The 23645-nt window shown below is 37.5% G+C and overlaps 1 protein-coding gene across 1 annotated transcript in view; it reads right to left on the bottom strand.

The window, feature by feature from the left end:
• Positions 1-250: 250 nt before the first annotated feature.
• Positions 251-23645, bottom strand: part of ESF1 (ESF1 nucleolar pre-rRNA processing protein homolog) — a gene marked incomplete in the record, with an annotated part of 37650 nt that continues 14255 nt past the window's right edge. The window contains 7 exon segments of the mRNA XM_072409611.1: positions 251-919; positions 3388-3534; positions 8106-8179; positions 9637-9736; positions 14766-14887; positions 22889-23041; positions 23497-23641. Of these exon segments, the coding sequence (XP_072265712.1) occupies positions 611-919; positions 3388-3534; positions 8106-8179; positions 9637-9736; positions 14766-14887; positions 22889-23041; positions 23497-23641 (1050 nt within the window).

Below are 23645 nucleotides of genomic sequence, written 5' to 3'. Positions count from 1 at the left end.
CCAAAAACCCTCTCTGTCTACCTTGTTTCTATATTGTCTATAATACTAGGGTTGGCTAATTTCCCAGTGAAGGGAATACATTATGTTCTATAAGCATACCACTCCACTACTATTCCTTGAAGTTTTGCCTTGCTTGCTGTATCCTATTCTCAGAATATAGATCTATAGGATGTAGAAATAGGAAAAAAGTGAATTTTATAGATATAAAAGACTCAATAAACTAACAAAGCATCAGACTCCTACATGTAAGTAAATATTATAGATTTCATGTTTTTCCAGTTTGTGGGGGAGAATTACATATCACACAACAGTTCTTTCACGACGCTATTCCTGTACTATGTTTAGTGATGATCAACATGTACAATTGCATTTTTACCTTAGATGCATATCATTTACATAAAACAACTGGATATAATTAGACAAATTTCATGTTAAAAGTCCATGTGCAACCCACTGTAAACCTCTGAGGTGGCTTTCTGTTATCACTGTAATACTCACTTTATTAACAAAAACAATTCATTTATGTACTTATATATACATCGGGAAGTCTGTTTTGGATTGTCAGTCTGTTCGCTGTTTACAGACAATGCATATCATGTATGTTGCACAGCTATTTTGATTTCTGTTTTTTTGAAGCCTGGAACTGCTGGGTTTTGCTTTTGACAGATTTAAGCAGTAAAGAGAGGGACGGGTCTGTTGTTTTCACAGCAGATGTTCCTGATTTCTGCACATTTTTCAGTTCTGCCCTGTGTTTCTCTACTGCCTCTGTGCAGTCCTTCTGCTCTTGCTCTCTTCTTTTGGCTTTTTCCTCCAAAACTCTTTCCGTTGCCTTAGTCTTCTTGAAGTTGGGATCTGAAGGATCCAAGTTGTATAGATGGGAGGTGTACATGGATTGGAATCTTGAATCGTCAACATTAATCTAAAGAAAGAAGAGACAAAATATTATCAAATATTTCAGTATAGGGTAATAAATCATATTTTTAGACAGCAGGATCACCAGGGGTATTTAGGATTTTTTTATTTGACTATGAATGTATGCAAATACTTCCACTGGAATTTAAATAAAATTAGACAAGACATTTTTTGTGTGTGTGTAGTTTTAATTTGTTTTATCTTGCTTCTCTGCACTGTTGGGGTCCTCATACTCCCAACCACTACAATTCAGTGTTTCTCAACCAGGGTTCCTCCAGAGGTTGCTAGGAGTTCCCCGAGAAATTAGCAATTTGCCTCTTAGGTCAGTTCAACTGACACCAATGATCTTTTGTAAGTGAGTGGCAGCCTTTCCACTGACCAGCACATTAATGTACTTCAAGCTGTGTATATAGTAATTATAGCAGGGGTTCCCTAAGACCTAAAAGTCATTTCAAGAGTTTTCTCATAAAAGAGGACAGTTTTTGTCAGTCATGAATAATATCATGTTTAACAACATCTTTAAAACAAATAAGTCAGAGGAATCCACTGGCTCAGGATCATACAGATTTTATTTGAAGTATAACTGGTTAGAGAATGGAGAACTCTATTACTGGATAGGACTCTATTACTGGATAGGAGCAGAGACCAACTGTCTTGGCACAATGTTTTCTAGCATACACAAGCACCATCAACATTGTAAACCTCCCGTAAATACATCTTTTATGAACTGAACATAGGAAGGTGGCCTTTAAACAAACCTGTTGGTTTGCTCTGTATAGGTAACTTACAGGACTCATATACAGTTCTCTAGTCTTTCATAAACTTTTACATACAAATCCCTGAACAAAGTTAGTAGAATTGTAACAAATAAAGCAACATAGTTTTGCATTTGCAAGCCCTTAAACTGAATATAAATTGAAGACATCTGGGCAAGAAAAGCATTGATACAATCTAAGAAGCAAAGACATAATACATACAATTATTACATTTCATCAGAAATTAGGAAAATTATGCCTTTAAGTGGTATTTTGTGGCCAGAGGGGAAACACAATCACACTAGTCAACAATAGCTGGATTGTATTTATTTTAAAGAGGAACATTAAAACATAAAAACTTAGGATGAAAGGATCTCTTCCAAATGCCAACAATGGGGGACACTGATGCAATAACATTTATACTGTATATGTTTTTGTTTTTGAAGGTAAGATAGACATCAGAGAAAAAAATCTTTAATATCACATATCCCTTTTACAGCTCAAATTTATATGCAGTACTTAAACATTTAGAAAACTTTGCCTTAAAATAAAATGAGATTTCCAGGTTTGTATTGCATTCAGTTTAACCCCAACATTTCTGACCAGTTATGAATGAAAAATAAATAAATATAAAGATATTACACAATACCAGATTTTACCAGCAGTAAATTCAATGTATAGTAAAAGCCATGAATAGCAACAGTATAGGCCACCAGCAAAAGGGATTTCCAATATAATTAATCAGTGTTATAAATATGCTATGAATGTAAAGAAGCATGCATCATTTTTGTGCAGCTTTCTTAAAAAGAGATGTTGTTGTCCAGCTCTTTGCAGACCTAGAGCCATCACTGGAATCTTTATTATCCAACCTTTCTAGAAGTGTCAGATACCCCTTGCCTAATGGGGCTTTTCTTTCTCCTTGACCAGTGTGTCCCTTCCGAGTTACAGACACAAGCTAATAATGTACTGGTCAGGGAGAAATATCACAGCAGGGAGATGCTGGCATCTGGCAGCTTGAAAGTAGTAGTTCTAGTTAACTGAGATGTTTTCATACTTTTTGGGGGGAAAAAAACAGTACTGTGTGAATGTTCTCAAAACAACATCCATATAACATGTACAGGTAGTCCCCAGGTTACATATGAGGTAGGGACTGTAGGTTTGTTCTTAAGTTTAATCTGTATGTAAGTCAGAACAGGTACAATTATTTTAATAAATGCAATTAGGACAGATGTTTGACTCAACATATTATTAGGTAGTGTGGTGTCAGTTACTGTATAAAATCCTCACTGTGAGTTATTCACAAAGCAAAAAAAAATCTTTATTGAGCCTGGACATTCAGTAACTTCTGGAGCAAGCTGTGCTTTGATATGCAAAAAGAAACTACAGAGTTTGTCTTGGTCATTAAAGAGTTACAAGAGCTTGCAGAAGAGCTCAGTCTCATTTCTGAAAGTCATACAAACCGCTCTCCTCCTAGCCTCTATCCTGCACAGGAGGGAGCAAGAAAGCCCCGTTCGTATCTAGAAGTTGTCCATATGTCGGATGTCCTTAACCCGGGGACTACCTGTATTTATTCTCAGAGATCTATTAGCGTGACTGTTGACTTGTGAAGTAGATTGTCAGATTGTTGTACTATTAGACTTTTTGCAGATAAAAATAAATATAAAAGTGTACTTTTATAATGTACACCATCACCAAAAAACAGATAGAGACAATATAATACCTCAAAATTGTCTTCTACAAATTCATCCTTTTTCTTTAGCTTCTTCTTCTTGCTGCGGCTCAGATTCTGATGTTCCACAATCTTGTCATAGTTGAAATGTTTCCGGTCGTCCTCCACATCATCCATCATGAGCAGTGCCATCTCTGCCTGCAAGACACACAGAAAGCATGTAGTTCCACATCACAACTATACTATGAAAGTAAACCTTACAATATGAGCAGGGCTTAGGCGGTACATACAGCAGAAGCTGGAATGCTCTGTATTTATGTATGGATGCATGTAAAATAAGCATTCAGGAAAACAAATGACTGGACCTACAGTTCACAGGGTCAAATCAGTACAGAACACATCTTAAAAGAAAGAGGTTAAGAAAGTTTAAGTAAGGTGACACTATTGACCCCATTCTGAAAATATTAGTTGCTTGGCCATCAAGCTGACCCTCTAGCTATAATGTTTCCTGAGTTAATAACCTAGAACTGGTAAGCAGATGAGCACTCAGAGTCTGCAAAATGTTTTTTTTCCTGGTCAATAACCCAAAAAATAGGATATGATGATAGAAGGTCAGCCATTGCCGCCTGAGTACCTCTCCTAATGTTTCCTTTAATTCTGAGTCGCCTTCTTTAACACATACCTACAAGAGGCTACCATATTGTCCTCCACATCTAGGTAAGGGTCTGTGCTCTCCAAACTGGTAATCAGAGACTTCCAGTTTGTGGTTTATTAGCCTTACTTCAGTTTCCGACAATTGGTTTTAAGGTAAGTATATTCAAAAAAGAAAATTGATTTTCAACTGATATCTTCCAAGCACAAATGCGTTTTGTTGAGATTACAAACTGGAATTTTTGTCATTAGTATACTGATCCCTGCAGTATGCAGTCTACATCCAGATTTGGGGAGAAGTGTATCTACAGACACCGGTTTCATATTTTATATAATTTAGATATTCTACAGCCAATACCTTTGATAACTAGCACTTTGAACTGCTGAGAAGAACACTGCCAATTACCAAAGTATTTCATTTTCTTTTAAGTATTAAAGAGAACATTTTGTTATACTGCTGCTTTCCGAGAGTCTGTTATTACAAATTGATCCCAGGAAGGATTTAGGAAGACCTTGAACTTTTGTTTCAACAAAAACATAAAAGTTTTTTTAAACTGGTAACTGGTCCTCTTTAAAATGAAATATAACTAAAAAAAAAGTTAGGATTTGCTATGTCATAGAGAAAATTTAGAAATGTTAACTGTGCCCAAGTATAAATCTAACTTTTATCATGCCTCCTAACACAGACTGGGGAGATCCTTTCCCTCTGCCTACTGTGTTCTTGGGCACAGCTTTCAGAATTCAGTTTCTCTTTAGGTCTCCGCCAAATACCCTCCTAGCATTAGATCACAAATTCTGCTTGACTAATTTTAAACAGTTTAATCCCCAGAGACTAATGGTGAGCATATACCATCCTGAAAATTTGGTGCCCAAATAGTCTGGTGGGGTTTGTCTGCACACAGTTACCGAACCTGATTTTAAAATGTTTGTATTTTCTGTCTTAAGGACCTTCTATGGTTAATAAAATATAACCTCAGCGTTTTTTCCCCCACAGATGGACTGTCTACATGTCCACAACATGTAGAATTATCCAACAAACTGTAATCCTATCATGTCTGTTATACTTAATCCAGCAGTAATACACCATGGACAATCACTGTCAAGAATAGGACCACTTCCTCCAAGCTGGTAATTTAATTACCATTCAATATAAACTCTCCCAGCAAACGGGGAAACAAAAAACCCAAGGAGTGCAGACACAAAAGGTGTCTGACAGAACAGAGCGAGTGAACATAGAAACCCTGGGTCACGTGTTTACCGGGATGAAACAAACCATGAAATGTATCATTACACACTGCGGTGGTTTTGTGATCTGCCTGCCAGTCCACAGGCATTTCACTTAACAATCTGAGGAAAAATAACTCTCATTTCTCTTTCCAGCATTACACAGCAGGGCTTTTTTTCCCCTTAACTAGCCATAAAATCCAACACACTTCACTATTTCCAATCTATGTTTTGCACCAAGATGCCTTAACAAAGAGCTCATCAGAATAACAGTAAATCTTGAACATGTGAGATTGTGTCTAATGAAAACTGGAGAAGAGACAAGTGAGGATGTCCCCTAAGGTCATGGATGTGCCTAGACCATTAAGGATGAAATGCAAGGTAAAAAACTCAATTACTTTTTAATGGTATTACTGAATAGTAAACAGTAGGGAATCAGAAGTTTTTAGAGTTTATTAATTCAGATATCATTGGGTGGCCTGCCACTTTGCCCTGAATTACAGATACCTTTTCAGTTTTACTGAGGATAAAAAAAAAAAAAACACAACCTAAAGTGAAGATGAACAAAGAAACAATATTATGGCATCTTGATAAAATCAATTCCCCAGCTTGCCTAGACTAAAAGCAGTAAATATGCAAATACAGTGTAAACATTTCAAAAGAAAAACTTTCAAATAATAATACCCATATATCACTAGACATTTCAGACACATGCCTACAAAAATCTTAACCTAGTGTTTTATTAAGAATGATTTTATGTCTAAAATACTCAATTTCAAGCTTCGTAAGAATCCCCATACTGACAATGAACTGAGAGAGAGAACAGCTCAATAATGAAATATATGGCAGATATGCCCAATTCTTAAAAAGCAGTGTACAAAATGTAGATGTATAAAATAAACATATTTAGGTGTACATAGACATATCCAACCTCTCCTTTCTCGACATGACCACATCCTTAATAGACACATAAGAAAAAATTTTGTGGAACACCACCAAACAATTGAACTTTTTAGGCTAGCCTTTACCAAATTTAGGCAATTAGATGACACATTTTTAAATCGCAAACTTATTTTAATAAATATCATTAAAATCAAATATAAAAATAAAATCAATGTATAACATAGAACCTCCTATTGGGGTTTCCCCTGAGGGTACGCCCAATCTTTTCTACGCGCTTCCTTGGGTAAAATAGGGGGATCTGATGTATGCGGACATGCAAAACCCCTTCCAATGGATGAATTGAGGATAACTGGAATAGCTGCAAAAGGATTACTTTTCAAGATGATAGCTAATTGTAATATGAATTTCAGATATTTTTTCATATATTATCCAGAACTTTGATGTCTTTCCTTAAAGTTGCCGTAGGTATCATAACCATTAGGAAGGTAATTCAAGAATATCAGACAATACATTCCTCCAAATATGAATGCACTCAGATACAGCAGGGTACTTATCAATATTTATCTGCACAGGATGTAACAGGGCAGCAGGCAAAGGAGTTATCCACATTGTAATATAGGAAGGTGAGTGGTTCTGCTAGCATGGAAGGAAGCAGGTATTCACCAAAAGTAGATTATTGATAAGTACCCTGCTGTATCTGAGTGTATTCATATTTGGGGGAATGTATTGTCTGATATTCTTTAATTACCTTTCTAATGGTTATAATACCTACCGCAACTATAAGAAAAAAAATCGAAGTTCTGGATAATATATGAAAAAAATATCTGAGATCCATATCAACAATTAGCTATCATCCTGAAGAATAATCCTTTTGCTGCTATTCCATTTATCCTCAATTCATGCACTGGAAGAGGTTTTGCGTGCCTGCCTGTCCGTATACATCAGATCTTCCTATTTTTCCTGAGAAAGCAGATTTATTCTGTGAAACACGTAAAATAGATTGGGCATACCCTTAGGGGAAACCCCAATAGGAGGTTCTATGTTATACATTGATTTTATTTTTTTGTTTGAGTTTAATGATATTTAACCACCCGGCCGTTAAACCCGACCTTGGTTCGGGGTTAAAACACTTGCAAAAAGTGTTAAACCCAAACTTTTTTCAGGTGGTTAAATGTTATCACTTACCTGGTCCAGCCTAAAAAGTCCCATTGCTTGGTGGCGTTCCACAAAATTTCTTCTTATATACTCTTATATATTTAGGTGTGCCTAATGAAGATTTAAACCTCTCATTGGATTGCAATTTGTATGCTAAAGCACTGGGTGTCATAAACAGTCGATATGTTTTTTTTTTCTAATACTATTTTCGCTCTTTTTCCATTTAGGGGTCTTTAATGTCCTCCAACTGCTTTCAGTGTACATTCACTCATTAAAAGCTGGCTGCACATAGTAGTAGAAGTACAGCTAATAACTGGCTACTTCTCCATCTGGAACGCGTATGAATGAGTGACAACAAAGGAGAGTATATAGGAAACCCTTGTCACCTGATAAAAGGACCATCATGGCAGAACCACCAGGTATAATTTGACTAAAAGCTACATTTAACAAGATTAAAACTCTGTTAAAAGGTAATGTAATTTCATAATTTTCAGATATTGTGTATAAAGCTACATTAAATGCAAATCCAACACATTGTTTTTAAAGTTTGGAATTTATTAAGATTAGAATCTTACTGTAGTGTCCTTGCTGGAAAGATTTATGGTCATGCAACTGGGACAGTAATCTAAATCAAATGTCAAATAAAATGTTGGGGAATCTTCCAAATTATTACAAATGGCTTGGCCAATATTGGAGAGGATTCCCCCTACCTTTCGTCATTTTATGAGAACAAGAAATAAGAAGTATAACCTACAGAGTCAGAAAGCAAAAACACTGAAAAAAAGGTCAGAGTTAGATTTCCACTCCTGACAAATATATTAAATTCTTATACTTACTTTTTGCCTTTCTTTTTCCTCCTCGTCTTCAGATGACTGTTCATTGTTGTCATCTTTCATTTTCCTCTTCATACCTATATTTTACAGAATCAAATGTGTTGATATTTACAGTTCTGTGCCATTTGTAATCACAATCACATCAGTATATCCACAAAATCCTAACAAGAAATTGTTGCTAAAACATACATCAGGATAAGATCACATGACTGACAAAGCAGAGGACACTTCTTTTTCCAAAGGTCCTCCTTTCCAGGAAGACCTAAGATGGTATCAACATCTACATATACGGCAGCTTAAAAAAAAATCTGTTAATTTGACAAAAGTGATAGCTGTAGTAAGAAGACGTCTATCTCACACAAACCTACATTCACTATGCTCCAGATCCCCCACCACACAGAATGTGCACTGAATGCAATACTTGAGCTTAGGGCTATGTACATACGCCAGAAGATTCTCTATCGATTATCGCTTCAGGGCTAGTATTGGACGAGAATCTGACAGGTGTACAGTGCTCGTCTAAAGTTGTTCATGAATCCATCCTGGCGGATCCATGAAAGACGGATGACGGAGTACTGCAATACAAGTGAAGGGGTGCCGCTCGTTCGTTCTCCCCCTCCTCTCTCCATAGAGCAGAACGGCGTTGTGAGAACAGCGCTCGTTCATGCATCCTTCAGTCTTTTGTCATTGGAAAGAATTGTGAAAGATCCTTTCCAACAACAAAAGTCTAACCTGTGTTTGCAGCCTAAGACAAAACACTGGCAAATGAAGAGGCATAGGAAAGTAAAGTGTATGTAGGCTCCATTATATGACAGACTTAGAGCTTAAACAGAGAAACGCGGGGAAGAAGATTATCGGTTTGGGGGATTGTTCTGACAGACTGTCAATGGAAATAATCTTTTATGACAGAAAGATGAACAAGCACTGTACACATGGAGAGAGGAAGGGGGAGGGTGAGCAAGCGACACCCACTATATCATCCTCCATGGGAAAACAAAGACCATTCATCAATCCACCAGGGCAGAATGATGCCAGGCGATCACTGTGTACAGCAGATTTGTGTCTGAGATCAGTACAACTGTTCATCTTGAGTAATTGTCATCTGATGTGCTTCCATCAGAAGGAGTAATGTACAAACCTGATAATTTTTTTCTGAAAATTTATCTGTGAGAATCATTTGCACACTGCCAGAAAAACCCCGCTGTCATTGGAACATGTTAAAATATAACTTTTTTGCTACATGTATGGCTAACAACCATTAAAACCTGTATTACTACAAATTGTTAAGATTGCCATTTATAACCTCATAATTAAATACTAGTTGCCTGTCTGTCTCCAAGTTTAACCATTTCTTAAACAAGCATGCAATTAGAGTGAAGGAAAATTTCCTAATTTGAATGTTTATTCCAGTCAGTTACAGATGGTACTGAAGACAGGCACCAACATGAGAGTTAAAGTTTTCAATACAAGGGCAGCTTTTCAGCACAATGTCCTTTATGGTAAATAAGTTATTTGTTTTCAATCTCTGAAATACCTGGTTTCTTCAACTCCTCAGAAAAGAAAGGATCGTTGAGATCAACATCAGATGGTACCTCATCTTCCTCATCATCTTCATCTTTTTCTTTCACATTTTCCTGAAAAACAAAGTGGTAGAGACACATCATGAACACAGAGGAAACAACAAAATGTTTTTTTTTAATGTACAAAACTATTGTATGTTTTGTAGCAGTTAGCCCCTTTTCGCACTATGTTGTGTGATATGTCTGTGCAGAAACATACAGATCATGAGGAATACATGTTGCAATGCAGTCTGCACAGAAACACCAACAGCCAATTTCCCCAATTCTTTCCAAACTGAGAAGCATCAATTATTTGTAAGATAAGCAAGTAAAGGAGGAGAGAAAAGGAAACCGTTATATGTTCAGACTAACCATACAATTAGATCCGTTATGATTTGTTCAGACTATACCTTAGCATTTGCTGCCCCCAGGTTTTAAACACTGGGCACCTGGCAGGAGTAACATGCTATCATTGCTGGGCTATTTCAGACATTTGCAAACACCTGTGCTGGGCTGTCCCTTTTCTTCCCTTTTTATGTACTACTGTCTGTCAAATAAAGGATAATGAACGACCCTATTTCGTCCAATGGTAACTTTTTTTAAAGCTGTCTGAACATGCCCTTTCTTTTGTTCTTTCCACAAGTTTTCTGGAGAATTTCAAGAAGCAAATCAAGAATTCTCCAAATACTGGAGTGTATCTATTTAATGGACAAATACTTTAATTATTACTAATAAAGGATATTTTATAAATCCAGTTTAGGCTGCACAGATACGTGTTTTAAGCTAAATGCAAGTTGAGTGTTTATGCTCTGCATGCTTCCCCTTTTTGTCCAACAAAAGATTTATCAGTCCATAAAATCTCATTACATCTAACCTGCTGCATCACCCACAATTTAAGAGTTCAAAAAGACTTTCACAAATATTAAAAATATGGAAGTATGTACAAGGTAAATTATATGGGACTCATTGGAGATTGATACCATAATTGCCATCATGTTTATTATTTCAGGGAAAAGTAAAATAAATGATGAAATCATCTAAAGCAGGGGTGTCAAACTGTGGCGCGCAACGTCCTTTTTTTTTTTGCCCTTCAAAAGAATCCTAATTATTAATTGCAGCTGGCCCGCACTACTACAATTCTCAGCATCACTCGCATCTATAGACCAGCGGCCTCTCTGTCTATGCGTGGCCCCGCATTGGACTGTTTTAGAGAAGAAAATAATGCCGGGAATTGTAGTAGCAGCATCAGTCGCGTCTATTGACCAGCGGCTCGGAATTGTAGTAGCGGTGCTATTTCAGTTTCAAGTTAGGCCCACAACTTTGTCTAAGGTTTTCATTTTGGCCCACTGTGTTTGACACCCCTGATCTAAAGCGTTTGTGAAAGTTTTGTCGCGCAGCGTGTTCATCTGCCTGCGTCCATGCAACGGCATTCTGAGATCTTTCGAGATGTTTGCAGGCACGAATGAGCTTTCTGAGGCCTCTCCAACATTCCAAAACACAAGGAAAACAAAGATCAAAAGCCCTTGCACGGCTACAGCAGTAACAAGCTTATTTTTCTCTCTGTCACATATGTTTGTGATTGATGTGCAAGGCGAGAGCCAGGCTGACATTAAAACACGTGGCAGGCGGGAGAAATATACACAGCTTTAGCAATATGGCTTATATCTTGTGCTGGATGAGACTGGGACCTGCCAATTCATAGTAACCCTTACAGAGCCAACTCACAAAAATCAAACTCAATGTAAAACTTTTAGATTTACCCACAGACAAATTTTATTTGTAAACAACCATTGTATTATATGGCAAGAATTCCATCTACCAAAAGCCAAAAACTCCCAAAGAAAACCAGAGTTGTATTCTCCCCTAGCTGGGTGTGAAGAAGCTGTAGGCGGGTTGCAGTTCCTGTATAGTGACCAAACTTTTCTGTAACCACCAAAAACAGCCGGGTGGTTACCGAAAAATGCCGAGTGGTGCGCTCAGCTAAAAGGGGCCGGGGAAACTCTGTATATGTTTTACCCTTCTTGGAATTCCCCTTCTAGGATTTTAATCAAAGCTTTGTTTTTTCCAATATAAATTCAATCTTTGTAATCCTTTTTCTGGAGAAGGCTTTCTAAAGACAGCATTGACAGTATTCAAACGTTATCCCATTCCTTGCCTCTTGGCACCACTGTTCTGAACAGTCCACCCTAGTCCCTTCAGTCAGGTGTTCGGGCAAATCAATGCAGAATTTTTTTATAAATACAAGCCACTGTAAGCTCTTTAAAATTACCCAAAAACAGCTTGGCACAAAGGTTTCCTAGATATTTTATGAATTTGCTTAGTAGGATGCCCCCTACACAAGGGCCTATTGTCAAATCTGGCTAATTGGGGCTATGTCTCGCTAATAAAAAAATAAATGAGATTGTCCATAAAAGTAGAGGAGGCAATTCACATGTCCTATACAGAATAACCACCAAAATATCCCTTGTGTGCAAACTCCTCTTGACTAAGAAAAGTCTGGGGTTAATGAGCCATTTAAAGGGTAAGTACATACAAGCCAGGATGAATTAGGTATATTTATTTAGGCAAAATAGAATAAAACATTTCAGATGTTACATTTTATGGATCTTCTTTTTTAGTACTGAACCAGCAATGATTCATTTTGGAGAACATATTGGTATTTACACAATGAAAATCAGTTACTTCATTTTGAAAATATATCCAGGCAGGATATAACAAAGGCTACCTAACAAAGAGAAGGCATCTTAATCTCACTTCAATTACAAACCAAAAATTAAGGTTTGCTAGTTATTTTATTTAGAAAGGATAGTCAATGCAATGTACATGACTCAACTCCTACATTAAAATGAGGAAGAACACCCTTATGATTGGGATTTTTGATTATAGTGAGACCTGCAGAAAGGGTATATGTATTTGATCAAAATGAGATACCAGGTCCTTTCAGTAGTTTTCTGACCTTCACATCAGTTATGTTTAGTAAGTTACTGGCATTTCCGCCATCATCAGCCATACTTATATGTTATAATATATAGTTATATCTATACCGTCACAGATGGGTGCAAGGAAATGAGCCATAAGGTAGCAGTTAATAGCTTGGTCATTTATCAGTTACAAACTGATTTACATCAAGGAACTTCAAAGGCTTTAATATATGGAATTGTTTTATTATAATATTAAGAGTAAAAACAATCCATATATGTTATTTTTGGGGGAAGTAGACATCTGAACTAATTGGCATTTTAATCTAAATCTGCTCAAAAGAAAAAAAAAAAAAAAAACAGAACTGACTCCACTGCAGAATTGACTTGGGCCCTAAAAATTTTGGGTTGCAGCTGTCATATTCCCAATGTAGCCTTTAAAGCTTATATAGCTGCACAAATACTAAGCAAACATCAGTGGAAATAAAACTTACAGAAAAAAACTCAGGGCAATGCCTGAGTTCTTGAACCGTGCTCTGGTTAGAAGCTACATCTGAGCATCTCACCAGCGGCTATCCATAGTGCATGAAGAGCGGTGACAGTGAGTGGCTCAGTAATGTCAGATGTTCAAACATTGAACCTGAACAGAAGTAGGCGGCCGAGAAGCTGGCATTGTGCCAGCAGCTGGGAGAATGTCTATTCCCGTCGCCAGTCTGAACATCGCTTAAATGTTTCCGCCACCTCCTCAGACGAGCCTTTTGCCAATTTGTTTTCATTCTGTAGGAGGACAACTAATCTGCCTACATCAAGGATGTCCTTTAAGTAACATGATAATTAGCTGTTCTGAGCACAGTAAATGGCTTAGTTTTATGAAAGAACAGCTTCAGTACAGGATTTCAGTATTTTGGGAAATTTTTAGCATGGAAAAGCCTGAAAAAGGACTAGGCGTGATAAAAAGCTCTAAACACGATGGAAAATTTGAACTTTTTTGATTGTGTCCTATAGCAGTCACCAAAGGCAGAAACCACACTGGCTGGAGAGGGAGGCCAAAAAGTGTGAGATGGAAAAGGCGCTCAAAACAAAACTCAAAGTGAACACACTATCCCTCGAAAAATAACTTGTTTTTTACATTGGTAACAGGGTCACCTTAACTTGAAAAGTAAAAATTTACAGATAACTTCAGCTGCCTATATCTACACTTGAACAGATTGTTCTTGGTGTATGTTATTCACTAAAGGTGCCCACACAGCAACCTTTTAAAATGTTTTTGCACCGTACCATACGCCCAGTGAATGCATGACCAACTCTACATTCTGTTTATTGGCAGGACCGTTTGCAGATCACCAAGCTGTTCACAGATTTCCCCATCAAGCTCTATGGAGTTCAAACTGCACATACAAGTGTAAGGAGTGAGCAGATTTTAAAAAGTTGATTTGATGCACATTAAAGAATAACGGAAGCTGAATATTATTTACTTTACTTATTTTGCATTTATTTTATGTTTAATATGGAAATGTGCACTAATTTCTAAATCTAAGGCATCTCCCATTTGTTTCAGACTCCCTAATAGCTACATATATTTCAGTATAAGCCACGTTTTTTTGGACCCCAGTTCTTGCTTCTACTTATATGGGGGGGTTTTACACTAAATCTGTAATTGTGTCCCTTGATCCACCATATGTACAACACTATAATACACAAAGCTGGATTTGCCTTCTCTGGCAGTCTCACACCCATTCTCTAACAAGTGATAGAATTGGACATACAGGAACCAGGTCTACAAGTATGTGCACACTGTAATTCAATTATAAAACAAGTTGCATATGGAAAACCAGGGAACAAAGATAGGTGAAGGGAGTAGAAAGTTGGAAGGGAGGGGAAGTGATGATGCTGGAGTGGGAAGTATCAGTTGTACTCATTTGGAAAAAGGTATATTTCTACCCTAAACTAGTAAAGCAGTTTTTTTCTGGTTTCTACGTAAAAAAAAGTATATCAGCATACACTCAAGTATATACATTGCATCCCACATTTTTGGCTATTCACCTACCAAAAAAGCCTGACACCACCATTTGGTTCGAAATGGCTATAGCAGTTAGGATAAACTGGGACTCTGAAAACTAAATTTCCGATTCTGGAAATGCTTGCCTTTAGTTTCCTAAGCACCCAATACAGCAGCATGTAATTACCTTTTTCTTCTTCTTCATTTTCCTTTTCTCTTTTTGTTTTTGCAGGTATTTCTCCCATGGTGTTAGCTTATCATTGCCCTCTAGTTTGTTTTTAACCATCTGTTCAGCACTTTCCTTAAGGCCTAGGGGAAAAGCAGAAACCAAATGTTAGTGTAAAGCTATAATACCCAAATTAAATGCCGGTTCCTCCACTAATAAACACTGCCCCCTACTGCTTGTAACTCTCTCTGCAAAAATAATCCATCACTGCTGAGCTAAGTGAAAGGTGAAATACTGGGTCTTATGTAAAATCCAACTGCAGACAAACAGCTAGTTACTTTAAATATTATATATATATATATATATATATATATATATATATATATATATATATATATATATATATATATATAGAAGCTGTTTTACCTGCCAAAAAATGTGTTCATATAGTTCAAAGATTTTCAGAGCTCTGCAACATAGAAGAGCGGTGAAGACCTGATTTTGTTTTGCTGCAGCTTAGTAATACAAAAAAGGCCTGCATCACAACTTAATGGCTCCCTGAACTTAAGCATTTTTTTTTAACTGCAACAAAGCTAAAAGCAATTGCAATATTCTCTGATATCCAAGCTGGGTGGTTTCTTAACACTGTATTTCAAATGAATATTATGGACTTTAAAATTTAAATGTCCTATTCCAGTATTTTCCCCAGAATTTTTTTAAGCTGGGTGGGAAGGACCTGTAGGCAAGTGGTGGCCCCTGTATTGTGACCCAATTACCCAAAAGCAGTTGGGTGGTTACTGAAAATTGCCGGGTGGTGCGACCAGCTAAAAGGGGCTGGGAAGAATACTGTATTCAAATCTAAGACTGAAAGTTATCTGCTATTTATTTCCCAGACTTTAAAAATCATCTGGATGCAAAGTCCCAAACATTGTCCCTCAGGGACGGACGTAGCAACTCTGACCCCTGACAACCCTGTGAGGGTCCCTGTTGATTGAACAGGGCCCAGGGTCCACCTACAGTGGCCTCATTGTCTTTCAATACAATGGCAGAACCTCGCTGGCCATTAAAATGCCTGCTATTAAAGAGCTATCAGCTCTTCTGGGTTTACCAGCTGTCAAACTCAAAGAAATTCTTAAACTTGCATACTGCTTTCACAACTCAGCCTCCTTGTGACAGAGAGAAAATCATATTAAAATACAATTAGAAAGTTAAAAAAAAATAAAATAATAAAAAGATATTTTAAAAAAGTTTTAAAAGTTCCTCCCCATATGCATGCAAATGCAAGTGTTCACACACTAATGAAAACACATATTAGGTATCACCATGCACGCCCAAGTGAGTTTATCAAACTTTATGACCAAAGCAAATGGTAAATGCAACAAATTGGTTTCATAGGACTAAAAGTTAAAATATACCACAATGGGGAACATAACATTCTTTACCTTAAATTGTCCTACAAGGCCGCACATGAACCTCAGCAACCAACATCACAATAATACTATCATCAGCTCTGATATGACTGGGGGTTTCCATGATTTATTATTGTAATTGTAACTTGGAACGCTTTATGGGTCATTTAATAGGAATACACATTTCATTTCCATCTGGTATCTTAAAAGAAACAATAAAAATCGCCTTGACATAAATCAGAATTATTTTTCCTATCTATGTTGCAATATCAGTTTAAATAGCCTTTGAAAAAGTCAGTAATCATGTATTTAATTGCATGATCTTTCGCAATGCCTCATTTAGCATCAGAGCTGGGAACATATAGCACCCGGCAAGGAAAATAAATTATACTCTGATTACCTGTTTCAGACAGGGGAGCTGGATGGAGCCAAGCACTATATTTAGTGGTAATGAACCAATCCTTGTAGCTAATGCAAAGTGCTTTTAGTCAAAACAAGGTAAAGAGCCTGCAGAGTAACTGTACACCTTTGTGTACTAAAATATTTTAATGACAAAGTAGAATCTGAGGATTTAATGCAATGATGAAAAGTACAGGAAACAGAAACTGCCTTCATAAAAATTCTAAAACAATAGATGATAGCTGGGAGTTGAAGTTGAAATATCAGCCAGGTCCCATCTCTTGACCACTTGTAGTCTCCAATGTAAGCTCCTTCTGGAGCCCCAAGCATGACCTGAGGCATGGACTCCACAAGACCTGAAGGTGTCCTGTGGTATCTGGCACCAAGATGAAAACAGCATATCCTTGAAATCACACTGGCCCCTCTGACCTGCCTTTTTCTCATAGTGCACCCCACTGTCATCTCTTCCCCAGCTAATGCACAAACACCTGGTTATTCACATGATTTAAGGGAAAATATGATTTATCAAACCAAGAAGCCTTGTTCCATTGCTCCATGGTTGACAGTGACATGCCCATTGTAGGTGCTTTTGGTGGTTCACGGTGGTCAGTCTGAGCACTCTCACCAGGCTGATGCTATGCTTTATGTTTTCATACATTTCTCCCATGCCCAACATTAAGATGTTCATCAATTTGTTACAATAGCTCTTCTTTGGGATAAGATCCAATGGCTAGCCTCTCCCTTTCTCTCCTTGGGTAACCATGTTGTTGGTTCACTGGCTATCCTTGCTCGAAACACTTTTGCTGGTACTAACAACCACATACTGGAAATACCATTCTAGACGCCATGACAAACTAGTCTAGGCAACACAATTTGACTCCAGTGAAAGTTGCTTAGATCTTTACCTTTTCCCATTTTTCCTCCATCCAACACATCACCTTTAATAGCCTTTTCACCCATTGACATGTGCCATTGGAACAAGATAACCTAAAACTTATTCAAAGTGATCAGTGTTAACTTTAAAATGATAAAAAACAATTTCTCCTTCACACTAGTAATATTGCAACGGAGACCAAGCCTAAGTGCTAAATGTTGAGATTTACCTGGCACTGCCGTTATCTACATCTGCATGAATACAAAGCCATTTTAAAACACTGAAATTAATGGGTGCATTACACAATTTATATATTTTTTGGATTTCAATAGTCTAGGGAGATAACCCAATTAACACACAGGCAAACCAAGGCGTAGAAATTTAATGTAAAGCTAATACAAGTCACAATCAAAGCATCTTATGGCTGGCATGGAGAGCTATGTGTGCAGTGGCAGTATGGGAATATCCCACTACTAATCAGGAGTAGTTAGTCTGATTGAGTGCACTTTACATGAAAGTTCATTTAATTATCATTACATCATTGCATTATACATTACATCTTTAAGTGTTCATTTCACAGAAAGAACTCTATAATGGCACTGGGTTATTTTACCTTACAAATATTGAGATAAATACTGCTAAGTAAAGGTCTTTTAGTAGTTTTCTTTCATGGCGCCTGACTATAATAAAGATGTTGTTGTGGTCTGGATTCTGACTAGTGCACATCCAAAATACACTAGCAATTTGGAAGCTATGCAGTGAGATCAAAAGAACAGAATTTTTTCTTTATTTCTACAACCACCAATTAAAAATTATTGCTATTAAAATAATTTAAATCAAGAGCCAGCTTTGCATGGGATAATAAACTGTTATTGCACACAAAAGGAATAAATTGGGCAACACAAATGTTATCTTTAAGAAGATGTTCTCTCATTAAATTTGACCTGTGGCTGCTCCTTTGCTGCAATGAACTGCCCATGTATATGGGTTGAAAGAAGAGTTCATATCAGTGTGTATATGCACAAAGCCACTGATTTATTAAAGCTCTCCAAGGCTAGAGAGGATACAATTTTATCAGTGAAGCTGGGTGATCCAGCAAACCTGGAATGGAAAAGTTATTTGCTATTTGTTGGCATATCTTTTCAATCCTTGGATCAGATCTATTTTTGTTTGTTGGATCACCCAGCTTCACTGATGAAAGTGTATTCTCTCCAGCCTTTGAAAGCTTCAATAAATCAGCCGGATAGTGTTTTTGTTATGAAAATGGTCCCAATTAGTGCTCCCTCCTTATTTTAAATTCACTTATTTTGTAAAAAATAAAAATATTTAGGTAAAATAAAAGCTTGTCAAAATAGTTGCTGCTGTAAAATGCAGCCACAATGGACATGATTGCATGAGATAGGTTCATGACATTAACCATAGCATATGATAACAGCCCTGGTATTGTATAGCTTGTATTCTTTGATATAGAATTATACAGCACAGTCAGTCCTATATTTACTGTGCCATGTACAGACACTTCGGGCTAAAATATTCTATTCAAGAACAATAGGAAACTATCTTTTTTTTTTTATTCTTCATTACTTTAAAGACCCTCCAATGTGTCTAGTCTCATGGTTCATCTTTTAGCAGATGGACAACACATCAGCCAAATAAATCCCACCCATTACTTCAAATCAAGGGTGACTTAAAAGCTTGTTTGCACAATATATTACATTGAACAGTTTCTGACTTATTTGCTAAGTGTTATCATATTACTTGGGTTTTTTCATTTTACATTTAGCAGCGATGCACAATGACAGATCAAAGTGCTCAAGGGGACCTTTCATCCCCCCAACTGGGAGGTATAATTACCAGACCATGACTTAAATCCCCGTCCTTTTATCTGTGCACTAGGAAAAGAGTGATTAAATTAGCATTTCCTGCACTGTCAACAGTGGGGAAAGGTTTGATCGAGGGCAAGACGCTATGCAAAGAATAAAATAATAAAACTTTGCTTGACTTGTAACATTTTACAAAGCGCAATTCTCCGGAGACAATAGAGTAACCGTTTACTAATAGATTGTCAAAATAGACTGCATGTATAATAACTAGATAGATGATATACATATGATTCCTATTCTAAACACGCTTAGGTTTCCCCATTGGGAACAAAAAGGTGACCCCCCCTATAATGTAGCCTAGACTTAATCAGGAAGGAAAAAGAAAACTACAGTTTTAGAGAGGACCTATAATGAAAGATGATAGAAGCTGCCTTTACTTTACTCATTCTAAGGCCTCCTGCTAGCAAGTAATATAATCAATAGAGGCATAGAGGGTTCCACAAAATTTACTGTGGGCAGATGCCGCTAAATGGGGGCCGAGTTATTTTTTCTTGGAAATCTCCGTTAAAATACCAGAACATTTGTTTTATATCTAGCATTGTTATACAGACTTCAATCCTTTAATGAAATAGTTTGACTGCATTGCACAGTTTGAGTTTCTCACAGTGTGCATCAGGAAATGCAAAAAGTCAGATATCCTAATAGACATCCAATCTAATTTTCTGGCTAAAAGATGCACTTTCCTCCCCAGTCTTACTTTCTGTGGGCCACCGCTTTCTTTGAATAGATTTCAATTTTTTATTTTATTTTAAAGCTTCAGTATCAAATACATGCACTACCTAGGGCAGTCCGCATAAAAATACGACCTGCCTAAAATGCCCAATGACAGTACACCGCAGGTTGGGAGTGTTGCTCAACAAAAAGCACAGTGGTCTGGGTCCCCAGTACATGTAAACTCTACACAGCACTACACTGGCTCTGCCATAGCTCATCCAATACCCCAGCTGTCCAGTGCTTGTGCATGGTGCCAAAACTCATCAGTAACCACCCAAACACAGCTGAGCGGTTACTGAAAAATGCTGTAAGGTGCACCCAGCTAAAAGGTGCTAGCGAGAACACTAAACAGGGTTTGAGTTCTCTTAGCTATTGACCATAGCACTGTGAAGGGCGATTGTCAGAACGCTGGAGACCCGTGATGTGTCAAGCAGCAGTCCAGATCACTAATGTGTTGCCAGGACAGGAGATGTTAAATCAAAATAGTGTGAAGAAAAAAAAAAAAAAGATCCCCCATATATCCTTTAAACCAGCGGTTGCCAAATGGTAGTCCACAAGAACATTTTGGTGGTCCGCAGCTCTGGCCAGTGCGCCCATGAGCAGTGTCAGTAAAAAGACCCCTCTGGGGGGGGGGATGCACCCGCCAGAGCCATGGACCATGTTTCCTGTACAGATCGCAAGCTCGGGGTGGTGGGAGAGTTGTCTCTGGACACAACCTGCCCACTCTCCTACTGCAGACCTGCGATGGGAGAGTGGACGGGTTCTGGCATCATTACGTCACTAAGAGGAAGTTGCTTCCCTTTTGAGTGACACCCGGTTCCCCGCGCATGCGTGGTCCGGAGCAAGTGAATTTAGTGGTCTGCCGGTCCCAAAAGGTTGGCGTCCACTGCTATGAACTTACGCAGCCTGACTGCAACACATTTTAACAATGGTCCAGCAGCAACTTTGTGGTGTCTATATTTTTTTGGGCTATAAAAAATGTTTAATTTGTTATTGTATTAACTGCCTCGATACCGGCTACCATTTTTCAAGCTCTTGACTGTGCACATTTCATAACCCACACCCCAAACCAAATGCCTTTCATACTCAGGTGGCCCTTTGGTATCAATTTATCCCCTGGGTCACAAGAACAAAGTACTAGGTGCCCAGGAGTAATTACAGACAGTACTTGTTATTATTTTTCAGTTGTTTCAAGAGGCTGCAAAAACCTGTTGTTGCCTTTTTGTCTTTACACATACCAAAGACAAGCCTACATTCTGAAGTGCAAGGCAGTGGAGCAGAGTGTCCTGCAGGAGCAAGGAGTTAGGTTTACGCCTTGATCTTTCCTCCCCTAGATATAATTATAACCATTGCAGGAGGGTGGAGGACCAACTGCATAGACAAAAATGTGTTTATCCCTGCAGTTCAGCATTAAATATTTGGCACCATGCTCACATTTGCTATCTAGGTAAAGGTATTTTGTTTTACATTATTTATCACATTAAGTGCCTGAACATTATTACTATAGAAAATGACTGGACAGGAAATCTGCTTCACTGTTTTAGATATTTGCACATATCAAACTTCAAACTTTATTTAAAACTTGAATATTAGTTGAGACTATATGGATGATGTCAGGACATTGTGTAAGGTGACAGTGACCCTTAGTGGTGATTTGGAATATTTTCACATAGTAATAAATCAATGTATCCCCCTTCTTTTAAAACATATCTCTTTAAAAGCAGGACATTTTTTTAGAATAAGAGCCACTTTTACAGGGCAAGCTTGCAAAATTAATGATCTACGCTGTGATTTTAAAGCTCTACTTGGTGTTTGCTTAGGAGATTATTGTTGTAGACATCATCAATATGGGATTGTTAAATTCTGGTCAGAACAAAGTGCTACTTAACACGGAACTAAACTACATACTTATGTACAGAATAGGGTTCTTCCAGCACCACTGACTATGAAATGCTTTACCAACAACACCATAACATCATAGATGTGGCTATCATATTCCTTTCTTTCCCAGTCCATGCACCTAATCCCCACCCTAGTCCTCACTCCTTCCCTTCATGCAATGCATCACAGCACGTGAAACCACTACCAGTGGTAACAATCTCTGAATTGCACCATCAGTTGTAAAATCCCTCCTCTGCAGTAATGCAGTAAGGGGGCACGGCTGCATGCAGAATCAGCACACTGTGATACACATGAGTAAGAAGTGTTAGGCTATATGAGCCATAATGAGCTAACTGAAGCTTCAAATGTTCATTATGGAATGGCCAATAAACAGACACTGTTGCTCACCCAATGCAAATGGCAAATTACAAAGCCTCCTGGTAGCCCACCCTCCCAGCAACAAAAACTAACCCTGTTTAATGTACAGCGCTGCCTAATATGTTGGTGCTGTATAAATCCCATTTAATAATAACAACCCACCTATGGTGGCTATACGGATTTAATGAAGCATGTGACCTCACCAATCATCAATCACCAGTCACTTGGGTATGTTTTGATAAATGTGTGTGTGTGTATACTATTGGTCTACTTTGATTCCACCTAGGGTAAGCTCTGGTTTGTTGGTGTCAAAACGTACCAAAGTGACTGGTCAATGATGATTGGGGAGGACACATGCTTCCTTATATCTATATTGGCTAGAAGGAAGATCTGTCCCGCTCTCCTAAATAGGCAGAAGACAGTGTATCTTTAACTGAATTTCCATCTGAAGAAGCCAATATCATTTAAAAGTTAATATCCATGTATGCACTTACATATATTTCCCTGAAAGCAAACTCTAAAATATCCTTCTCATATAACGTACTGCAGCTAAAAAAAAAAAAAAGGAAACTCTTCTTTATGTTAATTATAAAGAGGAGAAATTACCTGGGACCCATTTTACTTCCATTTCCACATCTTTCTCCTCTTGCTTCTTTTCCTTATCCTGTATGGTCTTAAGCAGCTCCCTGTAACGAGCAATCTGGTCTTCATCATCCTTTGGCCCTTTTTTAGATTTCACATCTTCGTTCTTTATAATATCTAAAAAACATAAATGGTGTGAAAAATTACAAATAAATTAAAGGTACGTGAACTTTTTGCCAAAAGCAAAAAAAATATATAATGTAATTATATATTTTGAACTACTATTGTGTTATCTTGTTGTTTGCTAAAGATAACAGCAATGATGAAGACAGTTCAATGCTTGAAAGAAAAAAAGAAACATGACAGAAATATGGGAAATATAACTGCTGAAAAGTGCACTACCTGAAAGTACCTGTCTCTTGAACATGCAGCTAGGAAAATCAGAAAAGTTAGAAATCCTTGACTACCCAATTGATTTAAATCAGTGATTGACAACATTTTAAACCATTTTCACCAACAACAGGATTGCAAGTGTTAAAAAAAAAAAAACTTTTTTACACTTTTCTTTTTATTACGGGTTTCCTTTATTGCCACAGGCATTAGGTCTTTTAACAAAAATAGACTAAACTAACCTGCTGGGAGTTCTTCTTCCTCTTCTTCTTCACTACTAGATGCTAAATATGCCTGAAAATCCATGTCAAGGATCTCATTTTTTTTGAATGGTCTGTTTAGAGTCATGATCCTTTCCTGATCAGTCTCATCCCAAGTCAGCTCTACCTAA

Source organism: Pyxicephalus adspersus, chromosome 4 (assembly GCF_032062135.1).
Source record: "Pyxicephalus adspersus chromosome 4, UCB_Pads_2.0, whole genome shotgun sequence".
NCBI lineage: Eukaryota > Metazoa > Chordata > Amphibia > Anura > Pyxicephalidae > Pyxicephalus > Pyxicephalus adspersus.
Note: the sequence above shows the minus strand (reverse complement) of the source record. Positions and strands in the feature narration are given on the sequence as shown.